The following is a 20,356-nucleotide window of genomic DNA, read 5'->3' on the forward strand; positions in this document are numbered from 1 at the left end:
TCACTGGCTGACAGATGACTCTGGGATGTTGGTTTTTGATGCCCTTATTACTGAATGTGTCTTAACTGAACTGTATTTAAATTTTGACTTATTATTTTCTGTGATGTCACAAGTATCTTACATAGAGATCTTATTTTCCTATGATTATTTAATACAGGGGTCTCAAACTTGCGGCCCGCGGGCCGCATGCGGCCCGCAGAACAATTTTGTGCAGCCCGCAGACTAATCCACGGGCTTACTTAATTTTATCCAAAATATTTTGAACTTCGTGGATTAGTCTGCGGGCTGCACAAAATTGTTCGGCGGGCCGCGAGTTTGAGACCCCTGATTTAATAGTTAGCAGAAGCAGTAGACATGCATTTGATGCTCCTTCAAATCTTTAAGAATGTGCACTTTATTTCCTAGGTGGTTACTGCTTTTTTCCCCTTCAGGCAATGTCAGTCATTCCTGATTTTAATCTGTTTTAATTTGTAGAAGTCTTTCAGTAGTCTGCAGATGTTTTCTCTATTTATGCTTTATTTTTGTTTCTCTTTGTAGAGGATCTTATGTCTCTTCTTGACGCTGATATTCATTCTGCCCACCCAAGTGTCATTATTGATGCGGATGCCATGTTTTCTGAAGACATTAGCTATTTTGGGTACCCTTCATTTCGTCGTTCATCACTTTCCAGGCTAGGCTCATCTCGAGGTAATTTTGCATTTATTTTTTTGTGGTCATTGGCTGGCTGAATGGAGAGAGAGTGGTAAAATTTACCATATTTGACCTTTTAATATTACAGTAGATGAAGTCGTTAATTACTTATTAGTGCTTTTGTATGCTTTGACGTTAAAACTAGTTATTTTGATTTCAAAGAGCCACAAAATCTTTAGATATGGTCTTTATTTACATTGTGGAATATCATTAAGGTTTGTGACTTACCTAACTATTTTTAAATAGGATTATAGATTTTAAACTAAAAGCAGAATTCTACTTTATAGTGACATGCAGCATTCAGAAAACAGATCTCTAGTTTATTTGATTAAAATAAAGTGATTATTCTATTAATTTTAAATCCTGGTTAAGTGGAAGAGTGAAAAAACCTTATTATAATGGGATTGGCTAATAATAAATATACAGAAATGTTTAGCTTATTAAAATGCTATTTTAGAAGATATAGTAGAGGTTAGAAAGAAGATTTTTTTTTTTTTTTCCCCATTTTTCTGAAGCTGGAAACAGGGAGAGACAGTCAGACAGACTCCTGCATGCGCCCGACCGGGATCCACCCGGCACGCCCACCAGGGGTGACACTCTGCCCACCAGGGGGCGATGCTCTGCCCATCCTGGGCGTCGCCATGTTGCGACCAGAGCCACTCTAGCGCCTGAGGCAGAGGCCACAGAGCCATCCCCAGCGCCCGGGCCATCTTTGCTCCAATGGAGCCTTGGCTGCGGGAGGGGAAGAGAGAGACAGAGAGGAAAGCGCGGTGGAGGGGTGGAGAAGCAAATGGGCGCTTCTCCTGTGTGCCCTGGCCGGGAATTGAACCCCGGTCCTCCGCACGCTAGGCCGACGCTCTACCGCTGAGCCAACCAGCCAGGGCCAGAAAGAAGATTTTGAAATCATACAAGTATAAGACTTTCTCTGTCTATGTTGGTATAGTTTGCATTTTAATTTTATCAAGTCAATGTTTTTACTTTTCAGAATGTAAAACTGCTTATTCAGTAACAACCAGCTATATTATTTGCTGATCTTCACTAAACTGAAAAAGATACCATGTTATATTAAGATCTTGTTGCAGATACCTAGTACTTAAAAAGTTTTAAAACAAACCTGTGATCTTATAATACACTGAACCTACTATGTAATAGCTTAAAAATTTAAATAAGTGTATATTTTACTGCCTTAAATGCATCAAGTATTGCAATTTCAAGTGTTTAGTATCTAACACAAATAACTCCTGGTAAATTTTTCCCTTTTGCTTTTCCTTAGGTCATTCTATGAAGTAGGCATTACTTTTAGTTTGAACCATATGAAATTGCTGGTACTTGCTGATACCTCCACTGATGGCAGTTTTATATAGCTTAACTTAATAGTGTTTTTAATTCTTGTATATCAAAACCTTGGAAAGTTCATTTTGATTACTTATTTTTAAAAGTAATGTATAAGTGAACTGCAGAAAACTGGCTTTAGAGAATTTGTAGCCAGTTGCAGGGGAAGTATTTTTTAAAAATATTTTTAAATGGAAAAAAAGTCTGGCTTCTCAAAAATTTTAAAATATGACTTACACAAAAAAATATGCAGCTTATAAAATTACTCTAAACAAGGGCTTGGGTTATCAAAAGTTTTATGGTTAATGTTAGTAGTTTAACCACTTCAAGTTTTTTCCTGTAGGGTTTTTATTTATTTTTAACTAATACAAGACATTCTGAGAAACACTTTTGGTTTACATATGTATCTAATGTGTTGGAATTCTAATTTATGCACATTTTCTAAAAGATAAAAAAAATTATGATAAGCATTTTTAATGAAAGCCAAAAAATTTAAACTCCATTTAAAAAAATCAGAGTTTAGTTTAAAATAAAGTAATTCTGCTTTAAACACATGTAGTTGGAATTTCATAGTTCTAAATACAAGTTTATTATATATTTACTTGAAAGAGTTAATGTTTTGAATGTTGCATGTCAGACTTATTAGAAATACATTAAATTTTTGTGAGTAGATAAACTGCTGTTAGTTGCATCCCGAAGGGTCTTTACTAGAGAGTGGCTTACTTTTATCCCACTGGTGTGACCCAATTGCATACCAGTTCTCCTTCTTCCCTTAGAGAGAGACTCTGAGCTGTTGCGTGAACGTGAATCCGTTTTACGTTTACGTGAACGAAGGTGGCTTGATGGAGCCTCATTTGATAATGAGAGGGGCTCTACCAGCAAGGAAGGAGAGCCAAACTTGGATAAGAAGAATACACCTGTTCAGAGTCCAGTATCTCTAGGAGAAGACTTGCAGTGGTGGCCTGATAAGGTATTTGGAAAAAATCCCCACCCTTTTTATTTAAGTAGATTACCTGCAACCCCCTACCCCTCAAAGAAAGGTTTCTGTTATATTTCAGAGTTTTGTACTACTGTAAATAAAAAAAAACAAAACAGCGACATAAAGTGACATTTTTGTTTTGTTTAAAATATAAGCAGAACCAATTTATTTGGCACTACATGAGTCCTGTTTAGATGTGTTTCAGGGGTGCTATTTTCTTCTACTTGGTGAAGTAACTCAGAGATTGGAATAGTAGTTCCAGATAATACATCAGCATTCTGTTTTAGGACTTCTTTTCTGGTGATGATCAGACCAGTAACAGGATTTGTTTTGTAATGTCCCATGGACCCCAGTTTCAAGGACCCCAGTGCAAGGTTGTAGTCATTTAGACACAAGCATGCATGTCAGGGCAGGATTAGGGATCTGTGTTTCTTTGATTAGTTAACTATCCCTTTGTATGGCAGTGAATTCTGACAGGCTCTTTGCTATGAATGCTGTGGGAGACAAAACAGGCTGACCAGGAACGGGCATTCTGCTCTGCATCCTGAGAAGTCCAATGACTGATTCCTGGAAAGCATCCAGTTCAGATGATTTTAATCTTTAAGAATTCATCACTGCCACAAATGAAACAGAGTTGATGCATCCTGTTGATGGTGTATAGGTTTCAGTGTCTTAAGTGAAGGGTAATTGATCTTCAGAGGGCCTTTTAGGAAGCCATATGTTCCTTACCTCTTTTTGGGAGTGCTTCTTTCTTCTTATTTCTGGAATCAGTTGGGCAGGAAATTTTCCTAAGTAGAAGTAAGGTAAATAGATAAAAACTTTAAGGTTAATCTCTTAACAGATAAGATTATCATAGGATTTTTTTCCTTTCTTTGAATTTGGGACAGTAAAAGAAAATATCTAACTTTCTGAATTTGCTTATTTTTTTATAGCTATTGTGAATCTTGACGTAGTTTCATTATTTTCCTCTACATTCAGCTCATGTAGAGAACTTGAATGCAAGAAGGAACATGAATTTTAATCAGCCTCTTTGTAAGCAAAAGGTTATTCTGGTTTCTTTGGCAGCTGACAGATTTTCCCTGAATGGAATTCTTTTACTTATTTTCATAAAACTAGAAATTTCCAAAGTTTACTTTCATTTTATATGGTAGAAGGTGACTTAAACAACTGGGCTTTTTTTTGTTTGTTTAGTACGTTTCCTGTTTCTCTTGCCTGGATCATGTTAGGGCTGTGCCTGCCCTATTGGCAGGCAGTCACAGAAGACTCAAATCTTATTTTAATAGTGATATCACATATATATTAGTCTAGGCTTCTGTATCTATTGATTTTGATTATTGAAAGGGTTTTGATAAGTACAAGTTTAGCAAGCTTTTCCCTTGGCCAGTGTACCTACCACCCACTGCTAGATTTAGCCAGTGTGTTTGCCTTGACTTTGAGGCACATTTTTAGGTACAAATTGTTTTCAGAGATAGTTATTGAGTGCATCATGAAATCTTGACACTGCACAAGACCTTGGTTTATTTGGACATTGACTGAGGGAGGAATAGAAGTATGTGAAATAGTGTATCCATGCTGTACCTTTTTTTCCTATTAAATACCCAATTTAAAATATTGTCATTGAAAAAGAACCCCTTTTTATTCGTTAATGATTGAGGTTTAAACATCAAAAAATTTAATGTAGGGAAAGAAAATAGCTTAAGCCTAATTTAATTAAACTATTAAACATCGTCAGTTATCAGCAAATTTCCACGGCTGCTACATTCAGAAAGAGAGTGTAGAGTCAGTAAAGGGTAAAAAGAACTTGTCTTCAAGTAACTTTAGGACAATATGCAAAAATGTCTTACAGGGACCTAAGATAAATACCATGTAAAGGAACAGAATATGCAGGGCCATATAGGTCCTTCAAAATAGGCGGGCCTCCAAAATAGGGCAGTGATTCCTGAGGAGCAGAAGATTTGGGGGAAGGCTCCACAGGGGATGGGGAGGCAGGTGGGGAGTTCAGGGAGATGTCAGCATGTTCTCCGTCAGAGTAGTCTCTCTGTCTCTCTAAAAATATGCTTCCCAGCTTCATTTTGGAAATGACCTAACCTAATATTTTTAGATTGTAAATCTGGTTAATACCCATAGTTTTTTCATTCTAGCTTTGGTTACCGTGCAATTCCATTGGTATATGATCTGGATTAGTATCGACTTTCTCACTACTCATGCAGAGGAACAATCACTTCTTCAAAATTCTACCGTTATGTAGGCTAGTAAACCCCCTTTTAATGGTGAAATGTTCTCTTTTCTTTAAGGCTTTGCAATGTAATCTTAAATGGAAAATATTTCAGATAAACAAACTTTTAAGTATTTCTGTGAATTATTCCTTGAAAATGTCAAAACTGGTATAAAAGCATAGGAAGTTGAAAGCTCCATGAAGACAGGTGTGTAGGTAATTAAATCAGTGTTAATTTAGTAGCTTTGATTAAATGTGTATTTTTGTGCTAGGCTTTTTACTTAGGTGTTACGGTGAGAATTTTGTAGGAAGGCAGAAAAATGTTAATATTTTCAAGTAGGTACAGTAATTAGAATTAGAAGAAGCTTTGGGGGAGTCGCAGGAGGCTACAGAGTAATTGCTGAGGGTGGGCCCTGGAGCCAGACTGCTGTCATTTTTATATTATGGTTCTGCCACTTACTGGCTATGTGGCCTTGGTCAAATTCTGTAACCTTTGGTTTTCCATCTATAAGATGAGGATAGTAATGGATTTTGCCTTGTGTGTTGTCATGAGCACTAAATGAATTAGTATATGTAAAGTGCTAAGAGCAGGTTCTTGCAGGGCCCTGTTCCACAGAGAGAACAGGAAGCTGCTGTAGGTCATAGAAGGTGAGAGAACCCAGTGGGTTTCGATACTCCAAGTAGTCTATGTGGCCGTAGTTTTGTGTGCCAGGTCTCTGCGAGTAGAGAATAGGGCCTAAACTGAAAGAGATACAGACAGACCATGCCCCTTTTCTGACTAGACTAGGTTCAAGTAATGGAAACATTTTATTACAATAATAATTTACCATAATAGGAAATTAAAAGGCAGTCTCTATGTACCAAAGTTAAGAAGTGGAGGGACTGTTTAAATCTGTGCCTTTAAGTTCAGGTTCGTGATGTATAAACTAGCCAAGTTTATACTGGTTTCTGAATAGTATTACCAAATATATCAACTTTCTTATTGTGCTGTCTCCCCTTTACCCCATTTAGCTCTCCCTCTCAATTAGCCCTCTCTTCCCCCCTCCTCCATTTCTCTCTCACCCATTCCTGTCTTTCCCTCTCTTTGCTTATTGTACTCGACATTTCTGGAAGGAGCTTTGATTAATTCAGTTACTTTTATAAGAAGATGAAATCTTTCAGTTAGGTGATTATCTAACATGGCTTCATTTTCACTTCTAATTTTTTTCACAATTTACTTTTCTCAGACTAGAAATTTAGCTTTGTGTTGCTGAATGTGTTCATTGTAACTATATATGTGAATATGTAAATTGTAATTATATATTATACCAACTTATTTTCAACAAGAATCCAAAGTGACATTTCTAATGGGAAAAATGCAATCATAGTAGTAATAAAGACTGTTAAAAGTGGAATGCCCCTGACCAGGCAGTGGGGCACTGGATAGAGAGTCAGCTTGGGATACAGAGGACCCAAGTTCAAAACCTTAGAGTTGCCAGCTTGAGTGTGGGCTCATCCAGCTTGACCGTGGGATCATAGACATGACCCCATGGTTGCAGGCTTGAGCCCAAAGGTTGTTGGTTTGAGCCCAAGGTTGCTGGCCTGACCCAAGGTTGCTGACTTGAGCCAAGGTTGCTGGTTTGAGCCTAAGGTCGCTGGCTTGAGCCCAAGGTCGCTGGCTTGAGCCCAAGGTCGCTGGCTTGAGCAAAGGGATTACTGGCTTGGCTGGAGCCCTTCCCTCTCCCTGGTCAAGGCACATATGAAAAAGCAACCAGTGAACAACTAAGGTGCCTCAATGAAGACTTGATGCTTCTATCTCTCTCCCTACTTGTCTGTCTCTCTTGCAGAGTAAATAAATAAATAAATAAAAATAAAAGAAAGTAGAATGCAAAGATAAGAGTTGAATATAAGTGTTGAAGGGAGAGGAAGGAGAAAAACAACACAGAAACCCACGTGAAGTAAATCTGCTAGAGCTGAACATAAAAATGTCACTTTGTGCCCTATCCCAAAACAATCCCGTTTCCATTTAAAGAATGCATGCATTCTTTTCAGTAAGCTCTCAAAGAGCTCGATGAGAGGTGTATGGTGGGTGATGAAGAAAAAGAACTGATTCAGCAAGTCTGCACTGTTAATTTACAGCTATATCCCTTTTCTGAGTATTTTCATATAGTCTGAGGGAAATAAGATTTAATCCTGCTAGCCTTTTGAATGACAGAGTGCGTGTTATTTTTCTCAGTTTCTTTGAATGCTTTTGAGAGGAAATAGTTCCATGACGTTTGGCTCCTTAGCTGTTTGGAACAGCCTCATTGTTGGAACCAGTTGATCAAACTTGTTGGTCCTACTGCTTCCCCTGCAGGGTTCCAGATGTGGGGATTGGGTGGGAGAGGACTTTGTTGTTGTTTTTAATTGACACTGGGAAGTTTCCAAGAAGATCTGTTCAGAGTCAGCTAGGTGTGTAATTTAATAATGAAATAAGAGATAAAGGAGAAATGGTCTTAAAAAGGAGAAGACAGCAGGCACAAGGATAATATGGAAAAGTAGGCAAGGAGAAATAGTGTATAAGTACAGCTGACCAAATTGCAGTGTAACTAGTAGTTGTCCATTTACTTGAACCATAACATATAGTACATTGTTGTTGGAGCTGGTACTTAATGGGAAAACTATTGTTTGCTGATAGTAGGCAAATTTACAAAAGTAAATAAGATGGAAACCAAGTTTTGTGGGAAGAAATTTAGGAATAGAAAGACTAATCTTTTCAAAATAATAATTACTGAATGTAGATGATGTAAGTAGTAGGAGTTCATGTTGCTGGGCTGGGTGACTTATTTTTAACCTTTGGCCACAAGCTAATTTCCATTATATTTTTAAGTTTTTCTCTCCCTTTGGGGAAGTTTCTAATTTGATTGATGACCCATTTACTGTTATTCAGACAGTTGCAAATTTACTAATTAGATTTAACCTCTAATGATTTTATTTTTGTTAGAGATAAACTACTGATCTTTCAGGAAGCAACTTTCGAGTTGGGTTGAAGCAGGCCTCGGACTTGTTCAGAAGCAGCTGGTAGTCTTTCATTAAAAACAATGAAAGCATTGTTTTCTATGACATTGTGAAATGAGCGAGCTAAAAATACTGGGTTTTTTGTGTCTTTGGTGGTTTTGTATTTCTCTACATACAAATCTAAAGCAGACAAGAAGCAGTAGGTGATTTTTCTGTTGTTTGTCTTTGGCTGGTGGTTGTGCCGTCCATCCACATTTGCCATAGTGGGTTTCCAAGGCCGTTAGGGTTCATTTGACCCCTTCAGAATTTCAGTACCCTGGGGAGTGTTGGCTCGCTTTTGAAGGGTATAGACAAGTCAGTTCTAAGAGGACCTTATGCATCATGTTTTTGTTATCGGGATGGTTTGTTCAGGATCGTACTGCTGGCAAGATATTCACCTGAAGAAGTTGAAATGTAGATTCATTTGTTCATTCAGTTATCAATGGGCTCTCGCCATGTGCCATGTGCCAGGCTGGCCTTTGGGAATATAGAGGTAATATGGTAGGGGCCCTCCCACAGGAAATTCAGCAGGGAAGACAAGCACTCACATACCTTGTAATACATTTACAGTGTGATCAGTGATAGACTGACAGTGAGAATACAATGCTTAGGAGCTCAGAGTGGGGAATGACTAATACAACCTCATAGATTTGGCAAAGACTCATAGAGAGGATGACATTCAAGCAGCATTTTTAAGTGGGAGTTCACCCAGATATAAAGGTATTCCAAACATGTCAAGCATGGGCCTAGAGTCATGAAAGGTCCCCATGTGTTTGGGGAGCAATGGGAATTTAGAACTGCTGCTGTGTGGTAGGGAGTAGAAGAGCAAGATGGACCAGGACTACACTCTGACCTAGACAGCTTGCTGAAGAGGTAAGAGGCTGTTCTGCACTCACCAGAAGTGAAGCTCTTAGCGGGATCACATGAGGTTGGTGGGGTTTTGTTTGGTTTGGTTTCAAGAGGCCGAACATTATTGGTATTGAGGAAAGAGATTGGTAGATTTGTAATAGAAAGGAACCGTGAGGCTCTCAACCAAAGCAGTGACAGTGGGGTCAGAGGAAGGGAAGAATTAGAGAGGGATCTGAGACAAGTGCACCACTGGTTCACTAGTCTCTAGACTGTGGAGAGAAAAGGAGGAGTTGAGAGTACCCAGGTTCCCATGTGTCTCTCTTACACAGTGACTGGTGGGTGGGGACTACAGGTGACAGGCTGGTTTAGAGGAGATGATGAATTTGTTTTGACAATGTTATGGGAGTTTAAGACATGCAGGTAGAGAGTTCTTGCAGGTTTTCCTGTAGAGAGGAGATTTACACAGTTAAAAGCATGGTGCCCTAGTGGATGCAGTCACTTAGGCTGAGGGGAGAATATAATTTGAGTAAAAAGACAAGGACAGAATCTGGGGCAGGGAGTGCATGGTGGTGCAAGGCAGTGGAGGAAATAGTCACAAAGATCGGAGGAATACCAACAGAGGGTAGTAACCTATAAACAAGGGAGAAAAGAGGTTCCAGAACTGATTGATGGTTACAGAGTCAAATGGTTTGAATTGAAGTTTAAAGAGAAGCTGGATTGATTGAATGCATAGCACATTGATATGACTGTTTTAAGTGCAATTACAGTTATTGAATAAAGCTGGTAAGTGATTCAGCCAAGTGATAGTTCACTTTACTGTGAGTAGGGTTGAAGGAGAGGTTAGCTTGGATGGTGGTTGGGATACAAGAGAGGGTTGTATCCAGTGTGTGTTAGTGTCAGGGGTTATCTTTAAGTAGGAGAGAAGGACACTTCTTTTTCTGAGGTAGGGTATTTTTTCATTTAAATAAATCTAGAAGTATGAATATGCCGGAAGATTGTGCTTTCTGGGTGAGTAGGAGATGAAGCGGGGGGCAGAGTGATGATGATTGAATTGATTTGATCACTTACTTGTGCTGGGCTCTGTGCTGTGCACTTTATGTTACTTTGTTTGGCTTTTACCCTTCCCATCTCCTTATATGTTGTTACTATACCAGTTTTAGAGGTAAAGAAATAGGTTCAGAGAAATTACCTAAGTTACTTCAAGTCATATACTGAGTCAACGTTGCGTCTGAGTTTTGGACTCACTTGCTGTGATTCAATCCTTTGAACCAGGGGATTGAGAAGGAAGTGTGGGGAAGGTGGAGGCTGGTGAGCAGCCAGAGGGAAGGGCAGGCAGGGGTTTCAGATACCCACGGGGAGGGGAAGAGGGGAACTGCTAACATAGAGGCTGAGATTCAGGTTGACGGGTACTGGTAAAATAGATTAAAACTATTATTCTTTTTGTACAACTTTAAAGTATAACCTTTTATTACATTTAAAATCTTGCCAGACTTCACAGGCTTTAGCTGGGCACTGTGGCCCATGTGACCAAATAGGATTGCAATATGACAGAAAACCATAAAGACTCCATTAGTTTAGCATACCGTGGAGCCAGAATTCCAAAGAGAGAAGTGCATGGACAGTAGCAAAAAGTATGAGCTAAAATCTGTTTTTAGCACAATTACAGTCATGACTCTGATTATATTGGTCTTATATTTGAAAAATTATCATTGAATTGTTTATTTACATTTATTATCCAAGCTTTGTGTACTTTAATTGCATTCTAAATCATTGCATGTGCATTGCCTTAAAACTAAATGAATTTTTACCTTAAAAACCAACACAGACATTTGTTTTAGGAGCTTGGAAGAGCTTACAGGGAGGGAAACTTCTGTTTTGACACTTGGCTTTCCCTGCTTCACCTACTGTGTTCACTGTTGTAAGAATTGGGGATACAGTGATGAACAAGACAAAGCTTATATCCATTGAGAGAGGCTATAAACGAGTTAATATAATATGTCAAATGTGCTATGAATTAAAAAGAGTAAGGTGATAAAATACGCATGTGGTGGTTTTGTACATAATGTGGTCAGAGAAGGTCTCATGTGAACAGGCCTGACTGAGGAGAGGGAATAAGTCACATAAGAAACAAGGGAACAAGGACATGGTGGGATCCTGGTGGACATAATCCAGGAGCAGGAAGAAGGACAGTGTGACTGGAGGGAGGCAGCTGGGTCACGACAGAGGGCCTTGCAGACTGTGCTAAAATAAACATTTTTCATAGCTGTGGTTTATGTGTTCACATAATCCAGATTGTATGTAGTGATGATACATTGTATTTTTATTTATAGGATGGGACAAAATTCATCTGTATTGGGGCTTTATATTCTGAGCTTTTGGCTGTTAGCAGTAAAGGAGAACTTTATCAGTGGAAGTGGAGTGAATCTGAGCCTTACAGAAATGCACAGGTATGTTATATTAATCTTGCGTTGTCTGGGTCTGCATATCAACATACACAATGGTGATCATTTTTCTTACGCTTTCAAAGAATCCTTCATTACATCATCCACGAGCAACGTTTCTGGGGCTAACCAATGAAAAGATAGTCCTCCTGTCTGCAAATAGCATAAGAGCAACTGTGGCTACAGAAAATAACAAGGTATGAAACACTTTGCATTGATCGAATATTTTATGCTTAAATTTTTGGTTTTCTTTTCCCTTTTCCATTTTCTTTCTTTTAAGAGAAGGAAAAAATATTCAAGGTAAGTGCTGAAAGATAGGAAAAGCATTGTAACTTGAGATTCCATTATAGATTGCAAAAGTATGAATGTTATACTTCACATTGTCAGTATGGCTTTAAAAGAGTCATTAAATTCTTATAAAAATGGTCGGAGCAGATGTTTACTTTTGATTAATGCCTTACAAGGCATCAGACATTCATTTCAGTAACTGCTATTTTGATTTATGTGTGTGAGGAAAGTATTTTACTATCTAGTCTTATTAAAAACCTTTCCTGAATTACTCATTTTTTTGTAGCATTTAGCTCAAAACATTTTAGAATTCTAGTTCATAGTGGATTTTGACCACAATTCTTTTGAAAAGATTACGTGTTTTCATTTAAACTTTTAATATTTTGATCTCTAGGTTGCTACATGGGTGGATGAAACTTTAAGTTCTGTGGCTTCTAAATTAGAGCACACTGCACAGACTTACTCAGAACTTCAAGGTGAAAGGATAGTTTCTTTACATTGCTGTGCCCTTTATACCTGCGCCCAGCTAGAAAACAATTTATATTGGTGGTGAGTATCACAGGGAGGGGGACTCGGTAAATGCTTTGTGTGCATAAGCAGGCGCTTTGAGTAGAGGAATACCAACATGAGAAGGTCAGCAGAAGGATATGCTCTGTAGAGAGGGAAATTTCACTGAGCAAAGGAACATTAAAAATACCTTAAAAGGAAAGCTTATAAAAATACATAGTTAGTGACTATAATTATGAAATTTTATAAAATTATAAAGCAGAAACAGAAGTCATCTATAATCCTATACCCCTAACTACTATTAACATTTGGGGGCATTTTGATCTTTCTTTCTTGTGCATAAATGAGCATCTTGCTTTTACATACTGAAAGCATAGGTTATAGGGTGCTTTTTCATTCAACAGTAGTACTTAAAATGTAATTTTAAGGGTTATTAAAGTATTTCATTTTATGAATATTCTGTGCCTTACTATTAGAAAGACAGTGTAAATGTATTCTCTGTTGTGTTTTGAGACATCAGTAGATTTGCATTGGCAGAAATAATATAAATATATAGGGAAATCTGATGAAATACAATTATTGGAACAAAATATCAGGTGATGAATTCTTGTAAACTTTAATTCTAAAGGCTTAATGAAAATGGATCCAGTTAAACCTATTATCAACTTAAAATTAAGGATAAGTTGAACATGTTAATATTCTGAAGCAAAAAATATTAGAGAAGGAATATACCAGAAATGCTTAAATAATGTGTAATTTCAGATTTCTTTAATTTTTTTTTTTTTGCTGCTTATTTGACCAATTTATGCTTTTTCTTTTCAGGGGTGTAGTCCCTTTTAGTCAAAGAAAAAAAATGTTAGAGAAAGCTAGAGCAAAAAATAAAAAGCCCAAATCTAGTGCTGGTATTTCTTCGATGCCGAATATCACTGTTGGTACCCAGGTATGTGATTAGAATTAAGCCTGTCCTAAGGGACATTGTTTCTCTTCAAAATCATTTTCTTTCCCTGGAGGTAATTCTGCTATAAGTAACTTTACAAATGAATGTCATTTACAGGACCAGGTTCCAGTAGCATGTATGGGGCACATGGCTCTTTATTCAGTAGTGAGTAACGTACAGCGTCTGCCTCGCTGTCAGGAGGTTCCCTCTGAGGCAGGGTTGCCAGATTTGTCTGGCTTTAGGAATCACGGGGTACTTACAAGCAGAGTCGGGAGCCTCTTACTCAGAACGTTCCTTCACTCTGTCTGGGGGTGGGGCCCATGCATCATTGTGTTTAATGCACATTCCAGGTGATTCTTAATTAAGACCAAGCTATTTAAAACATGCTACTCTCTGGGAACATTATCAGCATGGGGCGGAAGTCTTCGTCAAATTATCCATATTTCCACCAGTTTCTGTTTTTTGACTCAATGGTTTAGGTTCCTTTAGGTGTCTAATGGAAGGTGATTTTTCTGATCCTCCTGCTGGCTTCTCAGCCCTTTCCAGGAATCCGCAGAGTCCGTCTTTCTCCAGCTAGGAACCTGTGGGAGGCTGACTTGTCTTCATTGTTTACTCAGTATCATCACAACACATTGAGTGCAGAGGCAGACGTGTGAATCGAGCTGTGTTCTATTCAATCAGATACTAAAAGAGCTGCAGAAATACAAATAATGCCACTTTTCTCGCTGATTTTTTAAAAATGTAGTTATTCATGAAAATTGTTTATATTAACATGGGACTTATTACTGTTAAATGAATATTTTTAAATTTCTCAGTTTTATTTACTAATATTAAAAACCAACTAGATATGAGCCACATGAACAAAGATTTTTAGGTTCTCAGTAGTTTAATAGAGAAAAAGTGTTCAGATACCAAAAGTTTGAGGGCTATTGTTACATGTCTAATTCAATAGACTCTCATAGAAGTTTATCTTCAGGATAAACTTGATGTTTGTAGTCATTATAGCAAGTGCTGCAATGAATGTTTAAGGACTTTTTAATCCCCAGCTCTTAGACAAATGGTGGTTTTTCTTACATAATGTGCTCATTTCCTCATCTTGCACTTTCATTTTATTTTTTTTCTCTTCACTACACAATGTTACTATATTTTCTGTTTTAAAAAATTATTTTACCTGTTCCTTTTCTCCAAAGCCCAGTTTAAATGGAGCAGTTTTTTTTATTTGTGGCTATTTTTTGTCTTAACTCATCATTGTCTTGTTCTGATTCCTTTGTTGGCCTTCCAACAAGGAAGTTTTCAGCAATTTTCCACTATTTTGAATATTATTGTTCAGCGTATTATTGTATGGCAGTTGCTTTGGACAGATCTCTCTTGGAACGCCCCTTTTCCTGGTTAGTTCAAATACTGCTTTCTGATGTTCTCAGAGATCTTTGTTCACTGGACTCACATAAGAGAGGATGTGCTAGCAATGGCCTTATTACCATGTAGGATGACACTAGTATAGACAGGCAGGCAGAACAAATACTTTAAAGACATACTGAAGAAAAGCTAATTTAGCTTGGCACTAAATTGCTGAAATACTAAAATACTTGGTGTAGACCTAAGGTTTTGTTTTGAAGCTATACAATTCTGGAAGTTTAAGACAGTCACAACCACAGAATAAGGAGAACATCCATGTGTTAATATCAGAAAGAATTGGTGATCATTTGGAGTTTTCTGTTACATCTAGAGTTGAAGATCATAATTGTTGAGAGAAATGTACAGGCATACCTTGTTTTCTTGTACTTTGCAGATACTGTTTTTACAATTGAAGGTTTGTGGCAACTCTGCATCAAGCAAGTCTGTCAGCACCATTTTTCCTATGGGATCACATGATGATTAGCATTTTAGCAGTAAAGGATTATTATATTATAATAAAATGTATATTTTATTTAATAATTATTAATTATTAAATAAATAATTATTAATTATTAAATAAAATGTTACATATATTAATGTATATACTTTTTTTTAGAAACAATGCTATTGCACCTGATTTGTGGTGGTGCAGTGGATAAAGCGTCAACCTGGAACGTTGAGGTTGCTGGTTCAAAACCCTGCACTTACCTGGTCAAGGCACATATGGGAGTTGATACTTCTTGTTCCTCCTCCCTTTCTCTCTCTCTCTCTCTCTCTCTCTCTCTCTCTCTCTCTCCTCTAAAATGAATAAAGAGCCTGACCGGGCGGTGGCACAGTGGATAGAGCGTTAGACTGGGATGCAGAAGACCCAGGTTCGAGACCCCGAGGTTGCCAGCTTGAGTGAGGGCTCGTCTGGTTTGAGCAAAAGCTCACCAGCTTGAGCCCAAGGTCGCTGGCTCGAGCAAGGGGTTACTCAGTCTGCTGAAGACTTGCGGTCAAGGCACATATGAGAAAGCAATCAATGAACAATTAAGGTGTTGCAGTGCGAAATGAAAAACTAATGATTGATGCTTCTCATCTCTCCATTTCTGGCTGTCCCTGTCTATCCCCCTCTCTGACTCTTTCTGTCTCTGTAGAAAAAAATAAATAAATACAATACAATAAAATGAATAAAGAAAAAAAAAGCAATGCTACTGCACACTCACTAGACCACAATATGTATTATTGTGTTAAACAACTTTTATATGTGCTGGGAAACCCCAAAGTTAGTGTGACTCACTTTATTGTGATACTAGCTTTATTGTGGTGGTATAGAACAGAACCCACAATATCTTTGAGGTATGCCTGTATTTTCAATGTATATCTTGTTATATGCTGGACCCTGAGTACACACCTCCTTGTCCATAAGGTGCATTTATTTTTACTAGGCATTATTAACTAACTTCTGTTATGGGTTGCCATATTTCTCTTTCAGTTATAGTCTTCTTTCTTATTGGTCCTCTTTTAGGCTTTATGCTTTCCACCAGATTTTTCTGAAAATGTGTGGATTAAACTTTCCTTTATGTCACATCAAAGCAAGACATAACCTTATTCAAGAAGTTAGCTTTTAGGAAATATTTGTTAGAGGTTATAGAACTACATTTAGTTATATGCAACTATTCTTTGATATAACTTGCCAATATTTCCAGTTCTCATACTTCTCAAATGTATACCTTCTTCTGTGTTACTTTAATTCTAAATCACCAGAAAACATGCTTCATATATGCCACTGTCAACCACAACATAATCATTAATTATTGGACGACTGAACAGAGTTTCAGTAAGATTGGGCTATTAGAGAAATCAAAAGTGATTTCCAGAAATGTTCATATCTCTTGGAACTATTGTTAGTGTGCTTGACAGGGCTGCCTTGTAGGGTATTGGTTTCAGGGTATTCCGTGGCAGTGAGAATATATAGATTGTTCACTCCTGAATTTAGTTAACTGCTAACACTAATGTCTACATACTCTTTTTTTTTTTTTTTTTTAAGATGATATTCTTTTTTTTTTTTTTTTTTTTGTATTTTTCTGAAGCTGGAAACGGGGAGAGACAGTCAGACAGACTCCTGCATGCGCCCGACCAGGATCCACCCGGCACGCCCACCAGGGGGCGATGCTCTGCCCCTCCGGGGCGTCGCTCTGTTGCGACCAGAGCCACTCTAGCACCTGGGGCAGAGGCCAAGGAGCCATCCCCAGCGCCCGGGCCATCTTTGCTCCAATGGAGCCTTGCTGCAGGAGGGGAAGAGAGAGACAGAGAGGAAAGAGAGGGGGAAGGGTGGAGAAGCAGATGGGCGCCTCTCCTGTGTGCCCTGGCCGGGAATCGAACCCGGGACCTCCGTACGCCAGGCCGACGCTCTACCACTGAGCCAACCAGCCAGGGCCTACATACTCTTTTAATTTAAGAGAAAACTTATATTATCCAAGGAAGCTTTTGGCCTGGAAAAAACAAGTCTGCTGGGGAAAGTAAACATCATAGATATGTCTGACCTGTGGAGGCGCAGTGGATATAGTGTCGACCTGGAATGCTGAGGTCTCTGGCTTGAGCCCAAAGGTCGCTGGCTTGAGCAAGGGGTACTCTGCTTGAGTACCCCACCCCATCAAGGCACGAGAAGCAATCAGTGAATAACTTAAAGCAGCTACAAGTTGATGCTTCTCACTTCTCACTCTCCTCCCCTTCCTTATCCCTCTCTTTAGGGGAAAAAAATTAATAGATATGAATGAAGTGCTAGAGCTTATATAGTGTCATGAATTAAGGAAGAAAATATTTCAAATTATAAAAAACAGACAAAATGTGTAATTGTTTTGTTCACATTTCAGTTTTCTAATGACCTTGTTTGTTTCTACTCTGCTGTTTATTATGTCATTACGGCAGAACGGCAGAGTATTTGCTGCTTGAAATTTTAAAGTTAATTTTTAGCAAATGTGCTGAAATTATTCCTGTTTCTTACTTTGGAGAATATTTTTTTTTAATGGAGACCTTTAAGTTAATGCTTTATTGCCTCTTGATTGTGTAAGATTATATTTGTAAAAGCAAGGAAGCAGTGTACTTTTTATATATTGTATTTTTATACATTTTTGAAATTACTCTTCTAGTTTGTCATCCTGATGGTGATTTTCCTTTTGTTTGCCAGGTATGCTTGAGAAATAACCCTCTTTATCATGCTGGAGCAGTTGCATTTTCAATTAGTGCTGGGATTCCTAAAGTGGGTGTCTTAATGGAGTCAGTTTGGAATATGAACGATAGCTGCAGATTTCAACTTAGATCTCCTGAGAGCTTGAAAAGCATGGACAAAGCTAGCAAAACTACTGAAGCTAAGTAAGTACTACACCCTAACTAATCCTGGTTTTATACCGCTTTCTAGTTTGTGCTCTCCATGAGAGTGCTGAGCAAGGGACACTCAGGTATGGTGACACAGAAAAGTGCTAAGAGGATGGGGTCTTGTTAAGGTTCTCAGGAGTTTGGGAAGGAATTGGTAAAATATAGTGTTTGCTCTTTGATTAATATTTGCATATTATAATTGTTTTTGACGTTTAATGGCCAGAATAAAAGTGGGTGTTTCTCTTGTTGTCTTTGGTTGTTGGAGAGTGTTTTTTGCAGGTGTTGTATAGCAGTAATAATGTATTCAGCCTACTATGGTAGGTCAGCCTCCTCCCCCTTTCCGTCTTTGATCACCTTGGTTTCTAACTACCATCTTGCTTGCATCTTGATATTTGGTTTTTCAGGTCACTGTGCTGGGGAGGAAAATTCTGCATAGGGATTTATAAACTTATAGGTTAGAAATATATGTGAACAGAAATAGGACCTGGTCGGTTGTAGTAGAGCATTGCCCAGTGTATGGAAGTCTCAGGTTTGATTCCCAGTCAGAGCACACAGGAGAAGTGACCATCTACTTTTCCACCTCTTCTCCTTCTTTTTCTCTCTTTCTCTCTCTCCTTTTCTCCCCCTCTCTTCCCCCTCCCACAGCCATGGCTCAAATGGTTGGAGCAAAGTTGTTCCTGGGCACTGAAGATGGGTCCATGGCCTTGCCTCAGGTGCTTAAAATATGTAGCTCAGTTGCCAAGCAACAGAGCAGTAGCCCCAGATAGGCAGATCATTGCCTCGGTAGAGGGCTTGTGGGTGGATCCCACTTGGGGCTCATGCGGGGGTCTCTCTGCCTCCCTGCCTCTTACTTAAAAATAAAAACAAAAAACAAAACAAAAAAAGAACCAGAGCCTGACCAGGCGGTGGCGCAGCGGATGGAGCATCGGACTGGGATGCAGAGGACTCAGGTTCGAGACCCCGAGGTCGCCAGCTTGAGCGCAGGCTCATCTGGTTTGAGCAAAAGCCCACCAGCTTGAACCCAATGTCGCTGGCTCCAGCAAGGGGTTACTCGGTCTGCTGAAGGCCAGTGGTCAGGGCACATGTGAGAGAGCAGTCAATGAACAACTAAGGTATTGCAATGTGCAATGAAAAGCTGGTGATTGATGCTTCTCATCTCTTTCCATTCCTGTCTATCCCTCTCTCTGACTCACTCACTGTCTCTGTAAAAAATAAAAATAAATAAATAAATTAAAAAAAAAAAAGAACCAGAAATACTACTGAATTGTGTATAGCCCACATTCTGGGGCCTGCTTATGGTTTGGGAGCCAAGTACACAGAGCTTAACACTTGTATTGTTAGAAACATCTCATCTTTAAAAATATTCATATGAATTAGAATTTGGTTACTTGGTATATGAACTTAAAAACTTTAATAGCCTGACCTGTGGTGGCGCAGTGGATAAAGCATCGACCTGGAAATGCTGAGGTCGCTGGTTCGAAACCCTGGGCTTGCCTGGTCAAGGCACATATGGGAGTTGATGCTTCCGGCTCCTCCCCCTTCTCTCTCTCTTTCTCTCCTCTCTCTCGGTCTCTCTCTCTCCTCTCTAAAAATGAATAATAAAAAAAAAACTTTAATAAAAGTTTTAAAATAATTTCTTTTAATCCTATAAAAATATGTGAATAGAAACATGAAAGACTAATGTCGCGTTCCAGAAATAACATTTTAAAATATTTTCTTGTACTTTTTTCTGAATATATGTGTGTGTGTGTATACACACATATACACACACTAAAAAGAAATGATTGGGATTTTACTATACATGTAGGTTTTTTTAAAGTTCTAAAATTTTTTAGTTTGCTCAAATAAATATAATGATTGTGAATTTACTACCTCTATTGCTGCTATTCCTCTTAATGTTAAAAATGCAAATTGAAATTCTGAAACTCAGGGATTATCATTAAATAAGTTAAAGAATCTTGAATAAGTCAAAGCTATTATAATTTATGCTTCATAAAGTTTTTGTGTGTGTTGTTTTAGTGCTTGGTCTTGTTTTGAAAAAACAGGTTTATTGACTTCTTAATTACATTGATTATTTTTAACCCTAAAAATAAAAGTATTACATTTTAATATTTTACAAAACTTTGTAAAGAACATTTGAAATATTTTTGGTGTGTATTAATAGTTTAAATGAGATTACAATAGAATATGCTTTTTGAATCTTGTACATACGAAGTTTTTTCAAGATCTTTGAAATTTGTCATCTATATTATTCAATTTATTGAAACAACTAAGTGAAATTAAATGTTAAGTTAATCAGGCCCTGACTGGTTGACTCAGAGATAGAGCATCAACCTGATAATGTGGAAGTC

General features: G+C 38.1%; 1 protein-coding gene across 5 annotated transcripts in view; it reads left to right on the forward strand.

Moving 5' to 3' along the window:
* Positions 1 to 20,356, forward strand: part of UBR5 (ubiquitin protein ligase E3 component n-recognin 5) — a 146,796-nt gene that overhangs the window by 61,120 nt on the left and 65,320 nt on the right. For 3 of the 5 annotated variants that reach the window (XM_066265918.1, XM_066265920.1, XM_066265919.1), the window contains exons 8-14: positions 538 to 687; positions 2,781 to 2,992; positions 11,411 to 11,527; positions 11,608 to 11,718; positions 12,204 to 12,358; positions 13,139 to 13,256; positions 17,818 to 18,002. In XM_066265918.1, the coding sequence (XP_066122015.1) occupies positions 538 to 687; positions 2,781 to 2,992; positions 11,411 to 11,527; positions 11,608 to 11,718; positions 12,204 to 12,358; positions 13,139 to 13,256; positions 17,818 to 18,002 (1,048 nt within the window). The remainder of the gene's footprint in view (positions 1 to 537; positions 688 to 2,780; positions 2,993 to 11,410; positions 11,528 to 11,607; positions 11,719 to 12,203; positions 12,359 to 13,138; positions 13,257 to 17,817; positions 18,003 to 20,356) is intronic. The other 2 variants (XM_066265922.1, XM_066265923.1) reach the window with 1 other exon arrangement.

Source organism: Saccopteryx bilineata, chromosome 3 (assembly GCF_036850765.1).
Source record: "Saccopteryx bilineata isolate mSacBil1 chromosome 3, mSacBil1_pri_phased_curated, whole genome shotgun sequence".
Lineage (NCBI taxonomy): Eukaryota > Metazoa > Chordata > Mammalia > Chiroptera > Emballonuridae > Saccopteryx > Saccopteryx bilineata.